This window comes from Ceratotherium simum, chromosome 2 (genome assembly GCF_057802395.1).
Source record: "Ceratotherium simum simum isolate JZ-2026a chromosome 2, ASM5780239v1, whole genome shotgun sequence".
Lineage (NCBI taxonomy): Eukaryota > Metazoa > Chordata > Mammalia > Perissodactyla > Rhinocerotidae > Ceratotherium > Ceratotherium simum.
In genome coordinates, this window is record NC_141901.1 from 56,507,090 (window position 1) to 56,525,597 (window position 18,508).

The window sequence follows — 18,508 nt, forward strand, 5'->3', positions numbered from 1 at the left end:
CTTCCATTGACCCCGGAAACATTTTATTTTGCGTAGGTATCCGGAGAATTTTGTTTTGCGATTCGTTACTTGATCCGGAAGAAAAGACAGCAAACATCACCTTTGATTGGATTGTATCATAAGGGCGGGGATTTAGCGAACCAGTCCCCTTGGCAACCGGATGTGACGAACCCGGAAGCCGCTGGCTGAGCTTCGCTACCGCTGGCCGCTTCGGTGGGCGGGGTCGGCCGAGCCTGCCTGGCGCGGTCTTCACCACTGACTCGGTACTGCTGGGGGCGGCGCTATTAAGGCCACGCCTCCCGCGCAGACTCTGGGTGACTGGAGCGATGTCGTAGTCTCTGGGGGGCGGGGACTTTGACCGATTCTCTCAGCCTACGGCTGGGCGGGCATCGTCAGCCGCCTAGGTTCTTCCGGTTTCTGGTGGCTGCGCCGCCTCCCTCCGAAGCCTGGGGATACGCCCTCCCGCGAGCCCGCTGTCGCCCTCCTTTCAGCATCGAACCCCTCAGAGTTGCTCCGGGGCAACTGCAGCCCAACATTCTCTCGCTGTGGTTCTCGCCCCTTGGAGGACCTCGGCCCCACACTGCCCACTTTCCTGGATGCGGTGGCCCCTCCCACCCTCTAAAATGTCCAATAACCTACAGAGGGTCTTCCTGAAACCCGCAGAAGAAAAGTCAGGCAACGCCTCGCGTTGGTAAGTACCGGTTTCCGAATCTCCCTCGACACACCCGCCCCTCGCCCGTCTCTTAGCAGGAAGTCGAGTCGGCCGTCGTTTCCTGCCGTTCAGCAATTCAGATTCGTTTGACCCCGCAGGGCGAGCCGCTCCAGGGGAAGTGCTCCTCCCTTGGGCGCTTAGAGCCTTTAGAGCGCATCCCTCTTGGAAACGTAAAACCTCCTCAGAGCTTCTGCTCTGGCTCCGCGGGACTCCAGCGTCTCAAGTTTCATAGGCGGACAGAGTAGATCTCCACGGGAGAGGAAAATCAACATGGCCGACGCTCCTGTGTGACCAAAACGTTCTGGAAGATTCTCGCGCACTCGCAGAAAAACACGCAGCAGTCGGCGCGGATTAGCAAGTGCAGCCCAGGTGGCGCTGGACCTTCGGTGAAAATAGCTATATTTTGAGACAGGTAGTGAGAAGGCAAGGATATGTTTCTGTGCAATTGATAAGAGCATATGAGTTTAGAAGCTTAAAATTTACAGTAGAATAAGGGAATCAAATTTTTTGAAATTTCAAATAGTTTTATATGAAGAGAAAGAAAAATAAAAATAGAGAAATTTTCACGTAAAATCAGTCCTCTGGAACAGCGAATTTGAAGCAGGTGTAATCAGAATGCCGTCTCTAGTAGGCAGTCTGTAAAGGAACTGTATTTGATGTGGGGGAGATGCCCGTATTTCTTAGACGTACTTATTTGTAAATTTAGAAAATAGTTTGTCGCTAACTCAGAAGATTTTTTTAAAAAGGTTATACTAAGATGAAATGGGAACAAAAGTGTTAGCTAAGGTAGAATATTTTGAGTTGTATTCTCCGTGGCTAGTAAGTGGTGAGAAAACAGTTAATGGGTCGCTGCAGAAGGAAAATGTGAAGAAGAAAGCGTGGAAATTAAGATGTAAAATTCATGGAAGAGGACTTAACGTTTGAAGAAAATCAGGCTGCTTAGGTTTAATCCTCGCTTTGCCAGTTACTGTTTGTGAGCCCAAGTGCCTCGGTTTCCAGTCCATACATAAGAGCACTTAGACATATTTTAAGGATTAACAGAATGAATATATGTGAAATACTTAGTTTAGGAAAGCACTATTTAAATGTTAGCTATTGTTGTTATAAGAATACAACTTTACTTGTGTACAAATTTTAGCCCAGGAAGTAGATTTCCTTTTATTACAAGTAGATACAAAACCGAATTGTAACAGACTTGTAAAAAGCATGCACAACATTCTGAAAAGAAATGGTCGGTAAACGTAGTGAGCTAAAAGAAGATCGAAAAACTTCCAAGAAAGAACTTTGTATTTCAGATCATAAAAAGAGCCAGCCTTTGCGTTACCTTGTTTCTTGGTTTATTTTTGATGGTCATTGGGGCGAGAGGCAAAGATAGTGCCCCGTATAGATATGCAAAAGTAGAATTGCTTTGTAATAATTGTTCATTTCTACAATGTTGTTTTAGTACCTGGATGTTTGATGACATTTGACTTACTCTGACTTAACAGTTTGTTTTAGGATTGCATTCTTTTTCAATATCAGAAATAAGATAGAATAAGAACTTTACATTTTTATTTATTGTGTACTTTAACTTTTATTCAGTTTCTAATCCTTTGGCTATCTATATTTGGCATTTTTTTAAACTTTAGAAATTGAATTATGTTACATTCATAAGTCGTTTGGAGTTCATTAATTCATTGGTTTATGCATTGTTTTTATCGTCTTTGAATGTGTTTATTTCTTCAAATCACTGAGGTTTTACATCACATATTTGGGACATTTGCCACATGCCTTTGTGAAGCTATTTGAATGATTTGGGTTATTGGTTGCATATTTGATTCTATTCTGTTTTATAAGTAGCAATGTGCATGACATCCACATATAATTTTGTAAATCGTTTGATTACTATCAGCCCTTTAGTTTATTGGAAGCTTAGTTTTCTTATTTTTAGTCTGGTATATTTTTGATGGTACTAAATCATTTATTTTCTTCATAAACATAAAATGGCTGTATGATTTTCTTATTTTCCTTAGATGCTTGAATTTATCTTGTTACTGCTTTTGTAAAATTTTTCAGTCATGTGATACAGAAGGTTTATTGTTTAAAGTAGTAATTCATCAGGACATAAAATATAAAACCCAAATTTAATCTTACAGTACAAAGGAAAAATCTAGAATATATTCATGATAGTAGGCATTGTTTATTTAGATTTGAGCTTTATTAGCAAAGAGCAAAGCAGGAGTCAGACTGGTGTAGTGGAAAGAAGGTAAGCTTTGGAATTACAGAGAAGTAGGTTCATATCCTAGTTTACCACTTATTGGTATAGTTCAATCATTTGGTTAAAAAACATTCGCTAATGTCTACACTATGTGATAGACTGTGCTAGATAGAGAGACTGACTAAAGAATAGGAAATGGGCCATGAACATGAAAAACCTTACAGTCTAGGGAGGAGATGGTATAATACATTTTTTTAATGGCGTTATGCACAGGATGCTGTGAGAGCATAGGAAAGGGAATTTTAGGAAAGGTTTCTGGAGCGGGTGAATTGGGGAATGTTAAGTATTAGCTATTCAATTAAAGATGAATGCAGGCTATGCCCAGTCAGAGGGAGTTGGTACATAAAGCACCAGTATGGCTTATAGCCAGCAACTGGTTTTTTTTGTTTGCTTACTACAAGCAGGATAAATAGATAGCTCTTAGAGTTTGGTTTGCCCTGTTAAAGAGATTAGACTTCATCTATTGGAGACTGTTCAGAGGATTTTAAGAAAAGGACTGTTATGGTCAGTTATGCATTTTAGGTAAGTGAAAACAGTGTGGATTTGGGGGTGAGGGATCAGACATATAAGGATTCTATTTCAGTTGTCCTTTCAGAGATTCTAAGGGCCCAAACCAGCTAATGTAGAGAATAAGGGTTGGATTCAAAGAAGTAAAGGAGGCAAAGTAGGCAGACCTTGTAAGTGAATTTGCGCAAAGAAAAGGGGAACAATTTTGATACTAGTTTTCTGGGTAGATATTGGTGAGCTAATTGGGATGAGGAACACACCAAGAAAGCAATCAGAGAGATATTTGAATCTGAAAGTTAGGCAGGGTCAGAGCCGAAAATAGACACTTGTGAGTCATCAACTTAGAAGTATTATAATAAAAGCCGGTGACAATACATCCCACAATAATAGGAATTAGGATGTCATGTGATTGGCAGTTGGCTTCTATCTACCCTTAACCCTTTCTTCTTAAATGAGTGTCTTCAGCCGGGGGCTTGATTTCATTAGAAACATTATGTTTCATTGTCAGTTCAGTGTGCATTTAGTTTTATATAGTGTAAGTGTTACTATCTTTGCTTTTGTGATTTGTGTTTGTGTGTAAGAGAGAGAGAGAGAGAGACAGACACAAATACCATACAGGCTAACTGAAATCTATTTCTCATTAATCTCTCAGTTTATGCAATTGAATTTTTTGGACCTTGTTATGTTGGGGTTATGTGACAGTAAATACAAGGAAGTGGATGGGATTGCCCAAGAGAGCATGTAATTCTGAATAAGTTATTTAATATTACTAAACCTCCTTTTTGTCAACTATAAAATGGGAATGGCAGTACCCACCTTGCTGGGCTGTTTATTAGGATTAGAGTTAATGACAACTATTTATACTAGCATACCTATTATGTATATAATATTATATGGTATATATTATTATATTATGTACTTATGTATATTATGCATGTACATAATGTTAAATCATAAATAGTAAGATGGAAAAAGGTCTAGCAGTTGAAAAAATATATTTTGCAAAAATATCTACAAAATGTTCATTAGCCTGCAAAATTTTTTTTATTCTATTTCTGTGAATACTTTATATCAATATTAGAATAGTCAAAAATGTCAGAAGTTATATAAGTATGTTTAATATACCTTTTATTGAAGTTTTCATACCTTTTTATTAAAGTTTTTACATTTTCAAAAGACTACCTGATTCATTTACTTATTCTTGGACACCAATTGTGTATTTTAATTGAGGATGATAACTAGTATATATTGGGAGCTTATCATAATCCCAGTTAGTTATTTCATTTACTTCTCATAGCAAGCCTTATTGTTCCCATTTTGCAAATGAAGAAACAGAGACTCAAAAAGGATAAGTAAATTTACCTAAGTCAATCAACTAATAATTGGAAGAGCCAGGATTAGAAGCCTGTAATCTTTTTAATATAGTCTTCTTTTCTTTTTTAAAGTCTTAAACTGTATTATTTTTCCAATGTAGTTTTTCATTTCATACACCAGCTGGTTTAAAGTAATTAGCATGTTGATGATGATTCTTTTTAAGTGACCAAACCAGAGCATGGGATACAGAATCTGGTTCTAGTGTTAGTTTTACCATTAGCTGGCGGAATATGATCTTTTAAGAAAACAGAATCCTTATGAGGTTCTAGTTAATCTCTTAAATGGAAGGTCTCTTCTAGATCTGAAAAAAATGTATGTTGATTGAAGAAATAGGAATTTCACGCTGATTTATCACCTCTCTCCTTAGCATTCTGCCTCTCGGTTTAATTTTTAGAACTCATTCCATTTGTTACTAGGAAATCATGGACTTTTTTTTTTATTATAGTTTGTAGAATTCAGTTCAGCCATTATTGTCCACAATGTGCCAGTTGCTCTATTAGGTGTAGAGGATATAGATATGAATAGGATAATCTACTCTTAAGGAACTTATGGTCTCTGGTAGATTGTATGAATCTCTACTGATATCCTGACATGGAAAAAGTTGTATTTTCCTTCCTTTTTTTGGAGGAGAAATGGAGAAGAGAGAAAGAATCAATGATTAGATTTGAAAATAGTTTCTGTGATATTCGTAATTTTTTTTTGTAAAGCAGAAATGTAGAGGTCATATAATAAAGTATGTAAATGAAGTATCAGCAGCCTGTGTAATTTGTTTAAACACCATGGCAATTAAAGCATGCTTGTCCCTACAAGAATAATTATAAAAGCATGTGTTTTGCTCTGTTGAAGCTTCTCATCTGTTAGCCAGATGTTACTGACAAATGAAGTATGTAAAGAAACCAAATGAGACTAAATAATAAAAGATATTGAGACAATTCACTTGAAATGGAGATTTGAAAGAGCTATATTATTTTTTATATAATTTTTTTCAGGGCCTACTGTGCTTGGTATTGGAAGAACAATTATAAAATAAATGATATAGTCTCTGACCATAAGGAATTTCAGTCTCATTGAGGAAAACAATACTCACTTTTTAAAATTAATTAATAGAGGGGGCGGCCCCATGGCATAGCAGTTAAGTGAGCAAGCTCTGCTGCTGGAGGCCCGGGTTTGGATCCCAGGTGCATACCAACGCACCACTTGTCAAGCCATGCTGTGGTGGCGTCCCATATAAAGTAGAGGAAGATGGGCACGAAAGTTAGCCCAGGGCCAGTCTTCCTCAGCAAAAAGAGGAGGATTGGCATGAATGTTAGCTCAGGGCTGATCTTCCTCACACACACACAAAAATAATAATAATTTTTAAAAAATAAAATTAATAGATCAAAGGCAATATAGAAGGTGATATATAACTCCTAGCATTAGAGGCACCAGTGGGAGTGCTTTAGGGATTTCAAGTTGGAAGAAATTAATGTGAGTTTGAGTGACTAGCAGATATATTATGGAGAACATGGAATTGATCCTCAGTTTATAACTACATTGTAATTTGTTGAGGAAGAAAAAAATAACTTGAGGAATACTTAGAGTAAATAATGTACATGGGATAATCCAGAATAGCAAAGAGATCTCTGGTAAGACTGGAGATTTCATGTTGAAAAGTTATGGGTGGTACTGTTGTAGAGATTGGTTGGGGCTAGACTGTAGATGATTTTCATGTCAAGCTGAATTGGCGATGATGAATTATTGAAACTTTGCGTAAGGAGTTAACAGGATGAAAACAATGATTTAATCTGCCAGAGATACATACAAATAGTGGCTGCAGTCAGAAAAACTAGTTTAAAAGTCAGAGCAAAATATAAAGGTGAGATAATGAGGACTAGCAACAAAGTGATGAAGGTCTGAACTAGGTAGTTGAAGTGGCAACGGTGATAAAAGTGAAGATGAGTAAGAGCTGTAAAAAGAAAAACACTTTATAGACTTGGTGATTCATTCAGTGTACATTTATTGAATGTTTACCCTTTGTAAGCATCTATACAAGGCGCTGTGGGTGAATCAAAGGTGAATAAGAAGGATGACAAAAATAAGTCAGAGATGACTATGTGGTTTAAAACCTAGGTGACTTGGAAAATAATAGTCCTGACACATGACTGGATGGTCTAATAGAGTACTAGTTTTCAGTAGAGAGTAATTTAAAGTTTAAAGTGATGGTATTAAAAGTGAAAATGTTTGGTAATTCATCACAAATATGGAACTGAGGTCAATATTAGGGGATAGAAACAAAAAGATATAACTATGAGCATCATTATTGCAAAGGAGATAGTTGGAGGAAGTAGTTGAAGCCACGAAAATTGGTGCAGTCTTTAAGGAAGAATGTCTTGAAGGAGGAACAGGGTCAAGAACAGTGCTTTGGGGAATAGTCATAGTTGGATGCTTAAAATGCAGAAAATGAATGAGAAAGGGAATATTAGGAAAGACAAAACAAATTGTGCACGATGGAAATCATGATAGAGGTTCAAGATGGAGGGATAATTAGCTAGCAGTGTCAATTTCAGCAGCGAGCACCTAGGGAACGAGGATAGAGTAAAGACAGATTTAACTATGAAGACATATTTGGTAGTCTTTGAGAATGAGATGTAGTAGAATAATGGGGAAAGAAAATAGACTGCAGAAGAGAGTGGGCTTCGAGACAACTTTCTGGCGTATCAGTGACAGGAAGTTGGTAGATGGTCTTAATTAGGGTTCATTAATGCCATCTATTAACTTCCTGTCACTCAACTTGACACCTAGATCACAGTCTTCTCTCTAATCCTACATGACTTCAGCATCTATATGGATAACCTCTTTGTCACTTGGTCTTTCAGTACAAAGGTCTTTTTCTCCAGTGATCTTATTCTCCATTCTATCACCAGCCATCCGCTTCTGTAGTTCTTGTTATCAGATGAAATAGCTGCATCTACGGAATTCGTGATTTAGGCATCCTGCTGTCTAATCACTGGTTCCTATATTTCTAGCTTACTTGTTTAGTACTCCCACTCTAACTGTTCTTTATCTGGCTCTTCAGTCCAATAATCATTTATTCTCTCCTTATACGTTAGCCTTTTATGTTCTCATTTCCTTCCCATCCAGTTTAGATTCTTATGTTTCATCATTTTAATAATTTTTATCAGTACTCTAAACTCTTTTGTTCCTCTTTGATTTATGTTGCACCCATCTTCTTCTGAAGCCACCCCAACTCTGGATGAACTCAGTGATTTGCTTTCCCTTTGTCTATACCTGGTGAAATAAGGAAAATCTCACAAGAGCACAGATTGGTATCACTATAAATTCATAATCACTATCTATCTCCCTGGGCCATCAACACTGCTTGATGACTAATGTTTTCAAGGTCAGCTTATTCTCTCACAAAGACTTTGTCAACTCTTTTTGATTCTCCTCAAATTTCTCCCTATTTTTGCTCTTCTATTTAGCAGATGGTGTCACATCATTTTCATAGAGAAAATAAAAGCCATTAGATCAGAATTACCTCAGCCTTCTGACACCAAAGCTATAAACGTACCTGCAAATGCACCTAGCCTCTCTGCCAGTTCCAATGGAAGGAGATATTTCTCCAGCTCTCTTTAAGGGTCAATCCCTCCACCTGTCTTCTGGTTCCCGTTTCCCACCTCCTGATCAAACCTTACACTTAATTTTCCCTCTTTCTCCTTTATTACCAATCTCTTCCTCTTGATGACTCATATGAGCATTTATCTATGCTCTGGTTCATCTAACCTTAAAAAAAAAAAGGGAAAAAGAAAGATGTCTTCTTTGACCCCATTTAGCCTCCACTCTGACATTTGAAGGTTGATTCAAGTAGAATGAATTGGCAAAGAAGATTGAGAAGGAGTCACTACAGAGGTAGGAGAATGTCATGTCTAGGAAGCCTTGGAAAGAGAATGTTTTAAGAAAAGGAGCAAGCATTTTTGTGTTCATACAAATACATCATTTATCTCACTTAATGATAATTGCCTATTTACAGGTCCATGTACCCAGTAGTTTAAGTTCTCTCAGGGATTGTGGGTTGAACTGGCTTGGAAGTAAGCAAACGTTTTCAGTAAAGGACCAGATAGTAAATATTTTAGACTTTCCAGGCTATGTGATCTCTGCTGTAACTACTCAACTCTGCTTTTGTAGCATGAAAGCAGCCATATACAATACATAAAAAAATGAGTGTGACTGTGTACTAATAAAACTGTATGGATACTGAAATTTAAACTACATATAATTTTCACATATCACAAAATATTATTCTTGTGATTTTTTAAAAAATCATTTAAAAATATAAAATCATTAGCTTGTGGGCTGCACAAAAACAAGGAGAAGGCCAGATTTGGCCCACAGGCTATAGTTTACTGGCCCTTTCCCCATAACTGAGCATGGTGCCTATGTTCCCCATAACACTCAGTAAATTTTTGTTTAATAAATTAAAGTTGAATAAGTTCAGATCCAGTTTATATGTGTTTTTTGGGGGGTGGAGAGGTGATGAAGGTGGTCTCTTCAAGCCCTAAAAACAAAAATAGAATTTTTGGCTTTGATTTTTCTTAATACCTGAGGTTTTAAAAACGCCTATAGGTGGTAAAACACACCTTTACACTGTTAAGAATTCGAATTATTATTATTCTTTGCCCTTAAATGTTTTTCTTCATTTGATCTTACCATATAAGGCCATACTGGGTCTATAGGACATGGACTCTGCACTCATGTTGCTAGAATTTAGCATGAGAGACAGTCTGTAGACTGTGAACAAACAGATTAACATATGATGATAACTTGTGATATGTATCATGAAGGAAATTAACATGTAATATTATAGACTAATAGTGAAGGAGGGGCAAGAGTAGTTAAGGTGGTCAGAGAATGTATCTCTTGGGAAGGACCATTTATGCTGAGACTTGAGTTATGTGGGTAGGACAGGAGTACCTAGGTAGAGAGAGAGCATGTGTGATGGTCCTGAATCCCATGAGGGCTTGGTATTTTCCACGAACTGAAAGGTAGTTTTAGGTATAAATAACTCAAAGTGTCTACATTTAAGAAATCTACAAATAATTGATTATACAAGTAGAGACTGGTATATATTGGATTTTTAAAAAATCAGACAGTGTGTACTAAGAAATAGCTTGTAAGTATCAGGTTCTAAATTGTCTAGGTAAAAAAAAAAAAAAAATTATTAACTTCCAATGTGTCACACATTCATCGAAAGCCATTCAGTTGAAATGGCATTGCTGTTATATATATGGATTGACCCGCAATTGGAACTAATATGAATAATTGCCGTACCAAAGGCTGTTTAGCGCCAGACTTCAAATGTGCTGGAACAATTGATAAATAAAAGAAGAAAATGGTTCCTGCTTGAGTAACTCAGTTTAGTCCCAAAAATATGGCATACCAAGGTATCACCATAAGAGATGCCTTAAGTGAAAGAATGGCTGACATTAGAACTTGTGAGTCATTGTCGGTGGGAAGAACATAGAACAGATTGGGTAGGGGGGAGAAAAGAGTGAGGGAAATAGAATCAGCATAAATAGAGGTGAAATAAGAATCCTGGTCAATAAGAGAAAAGGAGGAAGAGAAGAGGAAAGAATTCAAAGAAAAGAAGAAGGGTGGATGCTAATAGTTTAAGAGGGGCATATTCTGTAAGGCATAATTTTATACAGGGTAAAACCTTAGAAAAGTCTGCTTTTAGTTTTAGGAATAAGTGTTAATATCTCATTCTCTTTGCCTAATCATGTGAGAAGATCTAAATCAAAACTGACCATATCTTTGATTGTATCTTTTCCTTCTTCAAAATCTTTGTTTTGCAATATTTCACTTTGAAAACTCAAAGTGACAAATTATATATACTTTTATTATATCTTATAAGTTTTTATATTTTTAAAGTAATATTTGCAAATATTTGTTTTTAAATAAAATGTGTATACCATATAGTATGTTGTATTTATTTACTCCATGTTCTTTTAAGTGTTTCAGGCTGCATGTACCAAGTAGTTCAGACGATTGGCTCGGATGGAAAAAATCTTCTGCAGTTACTTCCAATTCCCAATTCCTCTGGAAATCTTATACCACTAGTTCAATCTCCAGTCATGTCTGATGCTTTGAAAGGGAATACAGGAAACCCAGTTCAAGTTACTTTTCAGACTCAGATTTCCAGCTCTTCCACAAGTACATCAGTTCAATTGCCCATTTTTCAGCCAGCCAGTTCTTCAAACTGTTTTCTTACAAGAACAGTAGATACAGCAGAAAAAGTTAGAGTTACTTCTGTGGGAACTGAAAATTTTACCTCATCAGTCTCTAAAGTTCAGAGTCATGGTGTGAAAATTGATGGACTCACCATGCAAACATTTGCTGTTTCTCCCTCCTCAACACAAAATGATTCATCTTATATTTTAGTAAATACTCAGAGTCTTCCAATGACTGTGAAGTCTCCAGTTTTGCCTTCTGGGCATCATTTACAGATTCCAGCCCATGCTGAAGTGAAATCTGTACCAGCGTCATCATTGCCTCCTTCAGTTCAGCAAAAGATACTTGCAACTGCAACCACAAGTACCTCAGGAACAGTTGAGGCCTCCCAAATACCATCTGTTATTTATGTATCTCCTGTAAATACAGTGAAAAATGTAGTGACCAAGAACTTTCAAAACATTTACCCAAAACCTGTTACAGAAATAGCAAAGCCAGTGATCTTAAATACCACACAAATTCCAATGAATATTGCTAAAGAGACACAATTAAAAGGTGGTCAGCATTCTCAAGCTGCTCCAGTGAAATGGATTTTTCAAGAAAATCTACAGCCTTGCACTCCATCTCTTGTTCCTGTTAAGTCTTCAAATAATGTGGCTTCAAAGATTTTAAAAACTTTTGTAGATAGGAAAAATTTGGGAGATAATACTATAAATATGCCACCATTGAGTACCGTCAGTCCTAGTGGGACACAATCCAAAAGTATGCCTATTAAAGATAATGCTTTGGTTATGTTTAATGGGAAAGTCTATCTATTGGCTAAAAAGGGGACAGATGTTTTGCCATCACAAATTGACCAACAGAATTCTGTTTCTCCTGATATTCCACCAAGAAAAGATACATCACAGATAGTGAGTTCAAGTCCAGTCACAGAAATATCCAGAGAGGTTGTAAATTTTGTTTTGGCTAAAAGTAAGTCTTCCCAGATGGAGACAAAATCACTTTCAAATACCCAGCTTGCTTCCATGGCCAATCTAAGGGCAGAGAAGAATAAAAAAGTGGAGAAACCATCTCTTTCTATCCCAAACCCACATAATATGAACCAGTCCATTAACTACTTAAAACAGAGTAAGACTGTATTCACAAAGCCAGATTTTCCAGGTGGATTTAGTACAGGACAGAATGCCCCCAGAGAAGGAAATATCATCCAGAGCATAGAGAAAATAAGTTCCTCTGTTGATGCAACAACTGTTACTTCACAACAGTGTGTTTTCAGAGACCAAGAACCAAAGGTAATTTTCCCATGTCAGGGTGTTCTTTTTATCTATCTAGAAATTTTTTTTTCTTAATTCTCAGTTAGTTATCTGTAATACTTTCTCCCCTCCTCTCCCATCTTCCACTCCATCACACACATAACATACATGCATGAGTGCTTAATTAGAGTTTTCATCTGAAGGAAATGTTTTAGGAGGAATATAACTGAGAGAATCTAAGCAATATCTTTTGAATCATTTGGCATGCCAAATCTTGAAAATAAAATCAAACAAACAAATAAAAAAAAACACAGAGCAACAAGTTAGAAGAGTTGTAGGAGGATAATGTGATTTAAAGCTTAGTAAAATGGTGTGTGTCTGTATACACATACATAATTTGTACACATACATATGTATACACACATATATATTTAATAGCCTACTTTTAGTATATGAAGAGATCAATATTAAGCATATAGGAGAGGCTGGGGATTTTTGTTTTTGTGGTGGTAGGGAGATAACTGTCAATTTTTTTAGGTAGATGGTAGAAAGGGTAAGATAGGGCTAATCAGTACCTTTCAGTCATTTGTGGAATTAGGATTTATCAACAACTTTGGGTTTTTTTTTTTTAAGTAGACAAGTTTCCTTTTCCTTTTTTTAGCCTTTCTTTCTGACTCCTCATCCAATTACCCAACATGTCCACATAGTTACCTTTCTGTTCTACTTAAGATACGTGTCTGTGCTCACTAAATATTTGTACCCACCTTTTCCTTACTTAGAAATCTACTTAATAGTGTCAGTGTTTCTCCCCTTCAGGACAGAATTTGTTGAACTCCAAAGAAGGAAGGAGGTAAATTCTGATTAAGTATAGGATTGATTAAAGGCAGAAGACTTTTCTAGAAGACAATAATTTCCAAAGAATGCCGTGTAGATTATTTTTAACTTGTCATTAGTCTATATTCTCATTTCAGTTGTTTGAGAATTGATTACCTGTTACCTTTCTAGTGCAAGAAAGTAAAATAAATGAGAAATTGTAAAGGAACATATTAAGTTTGTACTCAGTTAAGTTCAGTTTTTCAAGTGTGACTTTTTCAAGGGTAATGCCAACCAAACATTTAGGACTTTAAAGCATGATATTTTAAGTAAGATGAGGTAATTACTTAGTTGCTAGTTTGATAAATAGCTTGAGTAATTGGCAGTATTGTTTGTGTGTTTTCTTTTCCTGATTCCAGATCCAGTGTGAGATGGCATCAACATTAGAAAAAATTACTCAAGAAAGAAATGACAAGAAAAATTCTCAAGGGAGAAGCAATAAGGCATCATATCTGAAGAATGATGCTGAATTTAAAAAGATATTTGGTCTTACTAAAGATCTGAGAGTGTGCCTTACTCGGATTCCTGACCATTTGGGCTCTGGTGAAGGTTTTGATTCCTTTAGCAGTTTGGTGAAGAGTGATACTTACAAAAAGACAGAGTTTATAGTGAAGGAGGAAGAGAGAAAACAGGTAATAGATTTTAAAATGTCCTTTGTAGGTGCTCCAAAGATACATGAATGTATTAATTTTCTTTATTTTGGTTTTTTAGTCTTGTGCATTAATATGAATGATAGTTATTACCAACTTTGCATATATATGTATTATACCAAAACAGTATTAAAAAGAACCATATATGAACAGCTAAAAATGCATCCCAGTTAAAGATGTCTTAAGTGTTTTTATTCACCTACTGTTTGTTTCATCATAAAATTATAAGAAAATGGTCATAGCTTTTTAACTGGTTATCCTACTTTGAAGACCGTATCTAAAATAAATAATCCAAGTGTAGGGAAAATATAAGCAGGCAAATATTCATTGCAATGTTACTCTTAATACAAGCATCTGGAGAAATCTACATGGTTAATAATGATGAAAAGAAACATCCCCATAGCTTTTCCCACTGTCATTCTACTTATAAATATATCATGATTATATTGTTTAATATCCTGAACTTCAGATCAGAGTCCAGTCAGCCTTTCCCAATGAACATCTTCCATATGTGCCTACCATGTACAGGAAAATAAATAAATAACTAAATTCTATTTCTCAGGCTCTTCACAAATGGCTGTTATATTTTGGTGGTAAATCAATACAGCTTCCTGACTTGAGCAGGAAAATGTGAATTAAGCGATTTATTCTCAGCGAATATCGTGAAGCTGTTGCTATTCATACCATAAGAAATTAATGGTAAACATTAATTTCTTGCTGTAGTTGTTCTCAATGTATTTTGTTGAGTTGAATTTAATTGCTTAATATTTGTATTTGCAAACTTTCTTAAATTTGAAAGTACACTATATATGTAGCAATAATATTTTTTCTTTTGGAATCTTACCCACCGTTGCAGCAGGGTTTTGATAAGAAAAGAAAAGCAAAAACCGTTAAGAAGATGGATCACACAAAGAAGAGAAAAACTGAGAGTGCTTATAACACAGCTGTAAATGGAGGAATTAATGTCATCAGTTCCCAAGTCGTTAGCAGTATTTTACCAACTTCAGATGTATCACGCCGTAACATTCTCACAAGCTGCAACAAAACCAGAGAAGAAAAGAGAACTGAGATGGAACACTGTACCCGTGAGAACCAGGAGAAAGGCACATTGAGTTCAAATGCAGCTTTTGAACAAAGTCATTCCTTTAATAAAAATTATACTGAAGATGTTTTCCCCATGACACCACCAGAGTTGGAAGAAACCATTCGAGATGAAAAAATAAGAAGACTTAAGCAGGTGCTGAGAGAGAAAGAAGCAGCTCTTGAAGAAATGCGTAAGAAGATGCAGCAAAAATAATAAAATGTTGCTATACTTAAAGACTTCAGTGAAATAGCTGTTTTTTCCATATACTTTTGCATTAAGTTATAGACACATTCTGAAAGTGTTTTGAATATGAAATTTGTTTTTTCATTAGTTGATTATAAAATTTTATTTAAGGAATACAGAAAAGGTTGATTCATATATGACTCTTGTGAATAATTTACATGGGCTATCTGAATCTTTGTCTAGATACTTTTTTGGAAAGAAAAATTTTCTATTTTTCTGTTATTTTAACTAGAATTCCCCAAGTTTGAATATTTGTGCTAAGTTTTTGTTATTGTTTGTATCTTTGGCTAAATTGCTCAGGTGTTATTTCAACAATAGATAATTATTGTGTACTGTTGAAATTTTACAATCCAAGAAATCAGCTCTGAATTTAGCTTTGCCAATGAGCTTGTGTATGTACTCACTTAATCTCTTTATCCATGAAATGATGATACCTTCTACTTGTAAATTTTTAATTTTATGAAAGAAAAATGTATTATAGAAGCATTACTTCAAAATTCAAACATTTCTCAAGAGTGAGGGACACTTGTTTTGTAACTTTTATGAAGTAAGTTTCATATAATCCAAAATAGGTTTTAGAATTCAGGCTATATAATGTATTGTTTGGTTAAAGTGGTATGTTATTATTCCTAGGCAAAGGCTTCTTTTTCTTTTTGAATGTCTACATATGTGACTTAGATTGTGTGAAAAGTAAATCTGAACAATGGCCATATTTAATACTTTTTAAAATTGTAAAGTGTAGTTTTTCTTAATAGAGGCAAACACTTTTCCATCTGGTTATCTTTGATTTGGAGAGTTTGGGAGTGGTGTGGGGATAGGGATTAAGGGGAAGGAGGAAAAGGTTATTAAAAAAATGATTAACAAAGTCCTAGAAGTAAGATCAAATAAAACCTGTACCTTGGCAACAAAAGAGAAAACAGTCAGAAAATCAGTCAGAGGGAGTTGAACAAATGCAAACTGACCATCAACTAGATTCTCTTGCCTTATTTTTTTGTGTAACAGCTTTATTGAGGTAATTCACATATAAAATTCACCCTTTGAATGTGTACAATTTACTGGTTTTTATTCACAGAGTTGTGTAACCATCAACATGATCTAACTTTAGAACATTTTCATCAACCCCCCAAAAACCTCATACCCATTAGCAGTAGCTCCCCAGACCCTCCATTCCTCAGTCTTAGACAATCACTAATACACTTTCTGTCTCTCTGCCACTTGTAGATATTTGTATGCATAGAATGAATCATTCAATATATTTTCTTTTGTGACTGGTTTCTTTCACTTAATGTTTTCAAGGTTCATTCATGCTGTAGTGTGTATTAGTAAGTAATTCTTTTTTAACTGCCCTATAATAATTCATTGTATGGATATACCACACTTTGTTTATCTGTTCATCTGTTTATGGACATTTAGGTTGTTTACACTTTTGGGTACTAGGATGTTACGTTGCTATGAGTGTTTGGGTACCACTTTTTGTGTGGACATGTTTTCAGTTATCTTGGGTATATACCTAGGAGTGTCATTGCTGGGTCGTATCCTAACTCTTTCTTCAACATTTTGAGAAACTGCCAAACTAGTCTAGTCAGGTTTTGTTCCCCCTACTCCACCAAAGTGGATCTTGTCAAGGACTCCAGTGACTTCCATGTTGCCAGATCCGGTGGTCAATTGTCAGTCTTAATTTATCTGTCAGTGGGAACATAATGTCATGAATCACTACCTCGTTTGAAAAAATTTTAACATTTTCTTATTAAAGAAGCAGTACATGTACATTGTAGAAAAATAGAAAAGACAGCTAAAATACTAAAAATTAAAACTTTATATTACCATCAAGCTAAAATAGTAAATGTTGGGGCTAGGAGGTAATTAAAGGCTATCAGTAAATAGATATTATTTGAAGTCATAGGTCTGGATAACCTGACTTAGGAAGATAGTATAAACAGAGAAGAAGATAAAATTATGGGCTCATATCTGAGTACATTTAAACGTTGGGAAAAGGACCATCTTGAATGAATTCTGAGGATTGGAAGAAGAGAATATTAAATGAATTGTATTTATACATCCTTGAATAGTGCCTAACACGTAGTAAGCAATATATCAATGTTTGTTAAATAAAATAAATTCAACTAAAATCATCCCAATAGACATATTGCATCTATCTTCCATTTCATTTTCTTACCTCTTTGTTTCAGCCTACTTGCTCCTTTTGATTTTTCTGCTTCTTTATTAAGGCTTTGCTGCTCATGAAATCATCAAACATCCACATTTCTTCTGATATTGTATTCCATGGCACTGAAATGTGGCTTGAATTTTTTACAGCAAAATTTCCAAAATTTGTCTATTCTGATGGTTTCAAACTCCTACCATCTCATTTCTGAAATTCACTCAAATTAGGGTTTTATCTTTACCACTCCATTAAAGCTGTGTTTTTCAAGGTCTCCAACAACTATCATATGGCTAAATCTAATGGTCAGTTCTTAGTCTTTACCTTACTTGACCTGTCAGTAGCATTTGACACTTTTTATCAGTCTGTCATTGAAATCTGTTCTTTGCTCTGCTTCCAAGATACCATACTCTCCTGGTTTTCCTACTACCTTATTGACTGCTCTTGCTCGGTCTCTTTGGCTGACTCCTCCCCTTCTCCATGATCTCTTAATGTTGGAGTTACAGCTCAGTCCTTGTATGTCTTTTACTTTACATGTATACTTATGTAATGATCTCATCTAGTTCTCATGGGTCAAAATACCACCCATATTCAGGATCTCCCCTCTGAACTTCAACATTGTATATCTAACTGCCTTCTTGACACTTCCACTTATAAGTCTAATGGGCATCTCAAAATCAACACAGGCCAAACCCAGCTTCTGATTATCCACACTCGAAATTTGCTTTAATCAAGATCTTCTCTATCTCAGTTAATGACAAATTCAGGCTTCCTCTTATTCAAGTGGAAACAGTTGAAGTCCACCTTGATTTCTCTTTTTCTCATACCCTACAGTGAGTCTGTTAGGAAACTGTCTTGGTTTACACTCAAATTCTACCTGGGGTCAAACCATTGTTCACCACCTCTATTGTGACTAGCTTTCATTATTTCTCATCTGGATTATTGAAATAAACAACTAATTCTCCCTGCTTCCACTAATGTCCTCCTACAATCTGTACTTAGCACAATAACTGAGAGATTTTGTTAAAAGTATAAGTAAGGAGGGGCCAGCCTGGTGGCATAGTGGTTAAGTTTGGCGTGCTCTGCTTTGGCAGCCCGGGTTCACGGGTTTGTGGGTTTGGATCCCAAGCGCAGACCTACACCACTCATCAAGCCATGCTATGGTGGCATCCCACATACAAAATAGA

The 18,508-nt window shown here is 36.0% G+C and overlaps 1 protein-coding gene across 5 annotated transcripts; it reads left to right on the forward strand.

Annotated features, from left to right (window-relative positions):
- Positions 1–326: 326 nt before the first annotated feature.
- On the forward strand, positions 327–18,290 carry LRIF1 (ligand dependent nuclear receptor interacting factor 1). 5 transcript variants are annotated; one of them, XM_014780042.2, is made up of 4 exons: positions 327–691; positions 10,840–12,349; positions 13,543–13,815; positions 14,693–18,290. In XM_014780042.2, the coding sequence occupies exons 1-4, from the start codon at positions 597–599 to the stop codon at positions 15,128–15,130; spliced, it is 2,316 nt and encodes a 771-aa protein (XP_014635528.1). In that variant the 5' UTR covers positions 327–596; the 3' UTR covers positions 15,131–18,290. The 5 variants fall into 5 exon arrangements, with proteins under 5 accessions (XP_014635528.1, XP_087301882.1, XP_087301871.1 ...); XM_087445756.1 differs by having other exon boundaries at positions 10,848–12,349; positions 14,690–18,290; XM_087445745.1 differs by having other exon boundaries at positions 328–691; positions 14,690–18,290.
- The last annotated feature ends 218 nt before the right edge of the window (positions 18,291–18,508 follow it).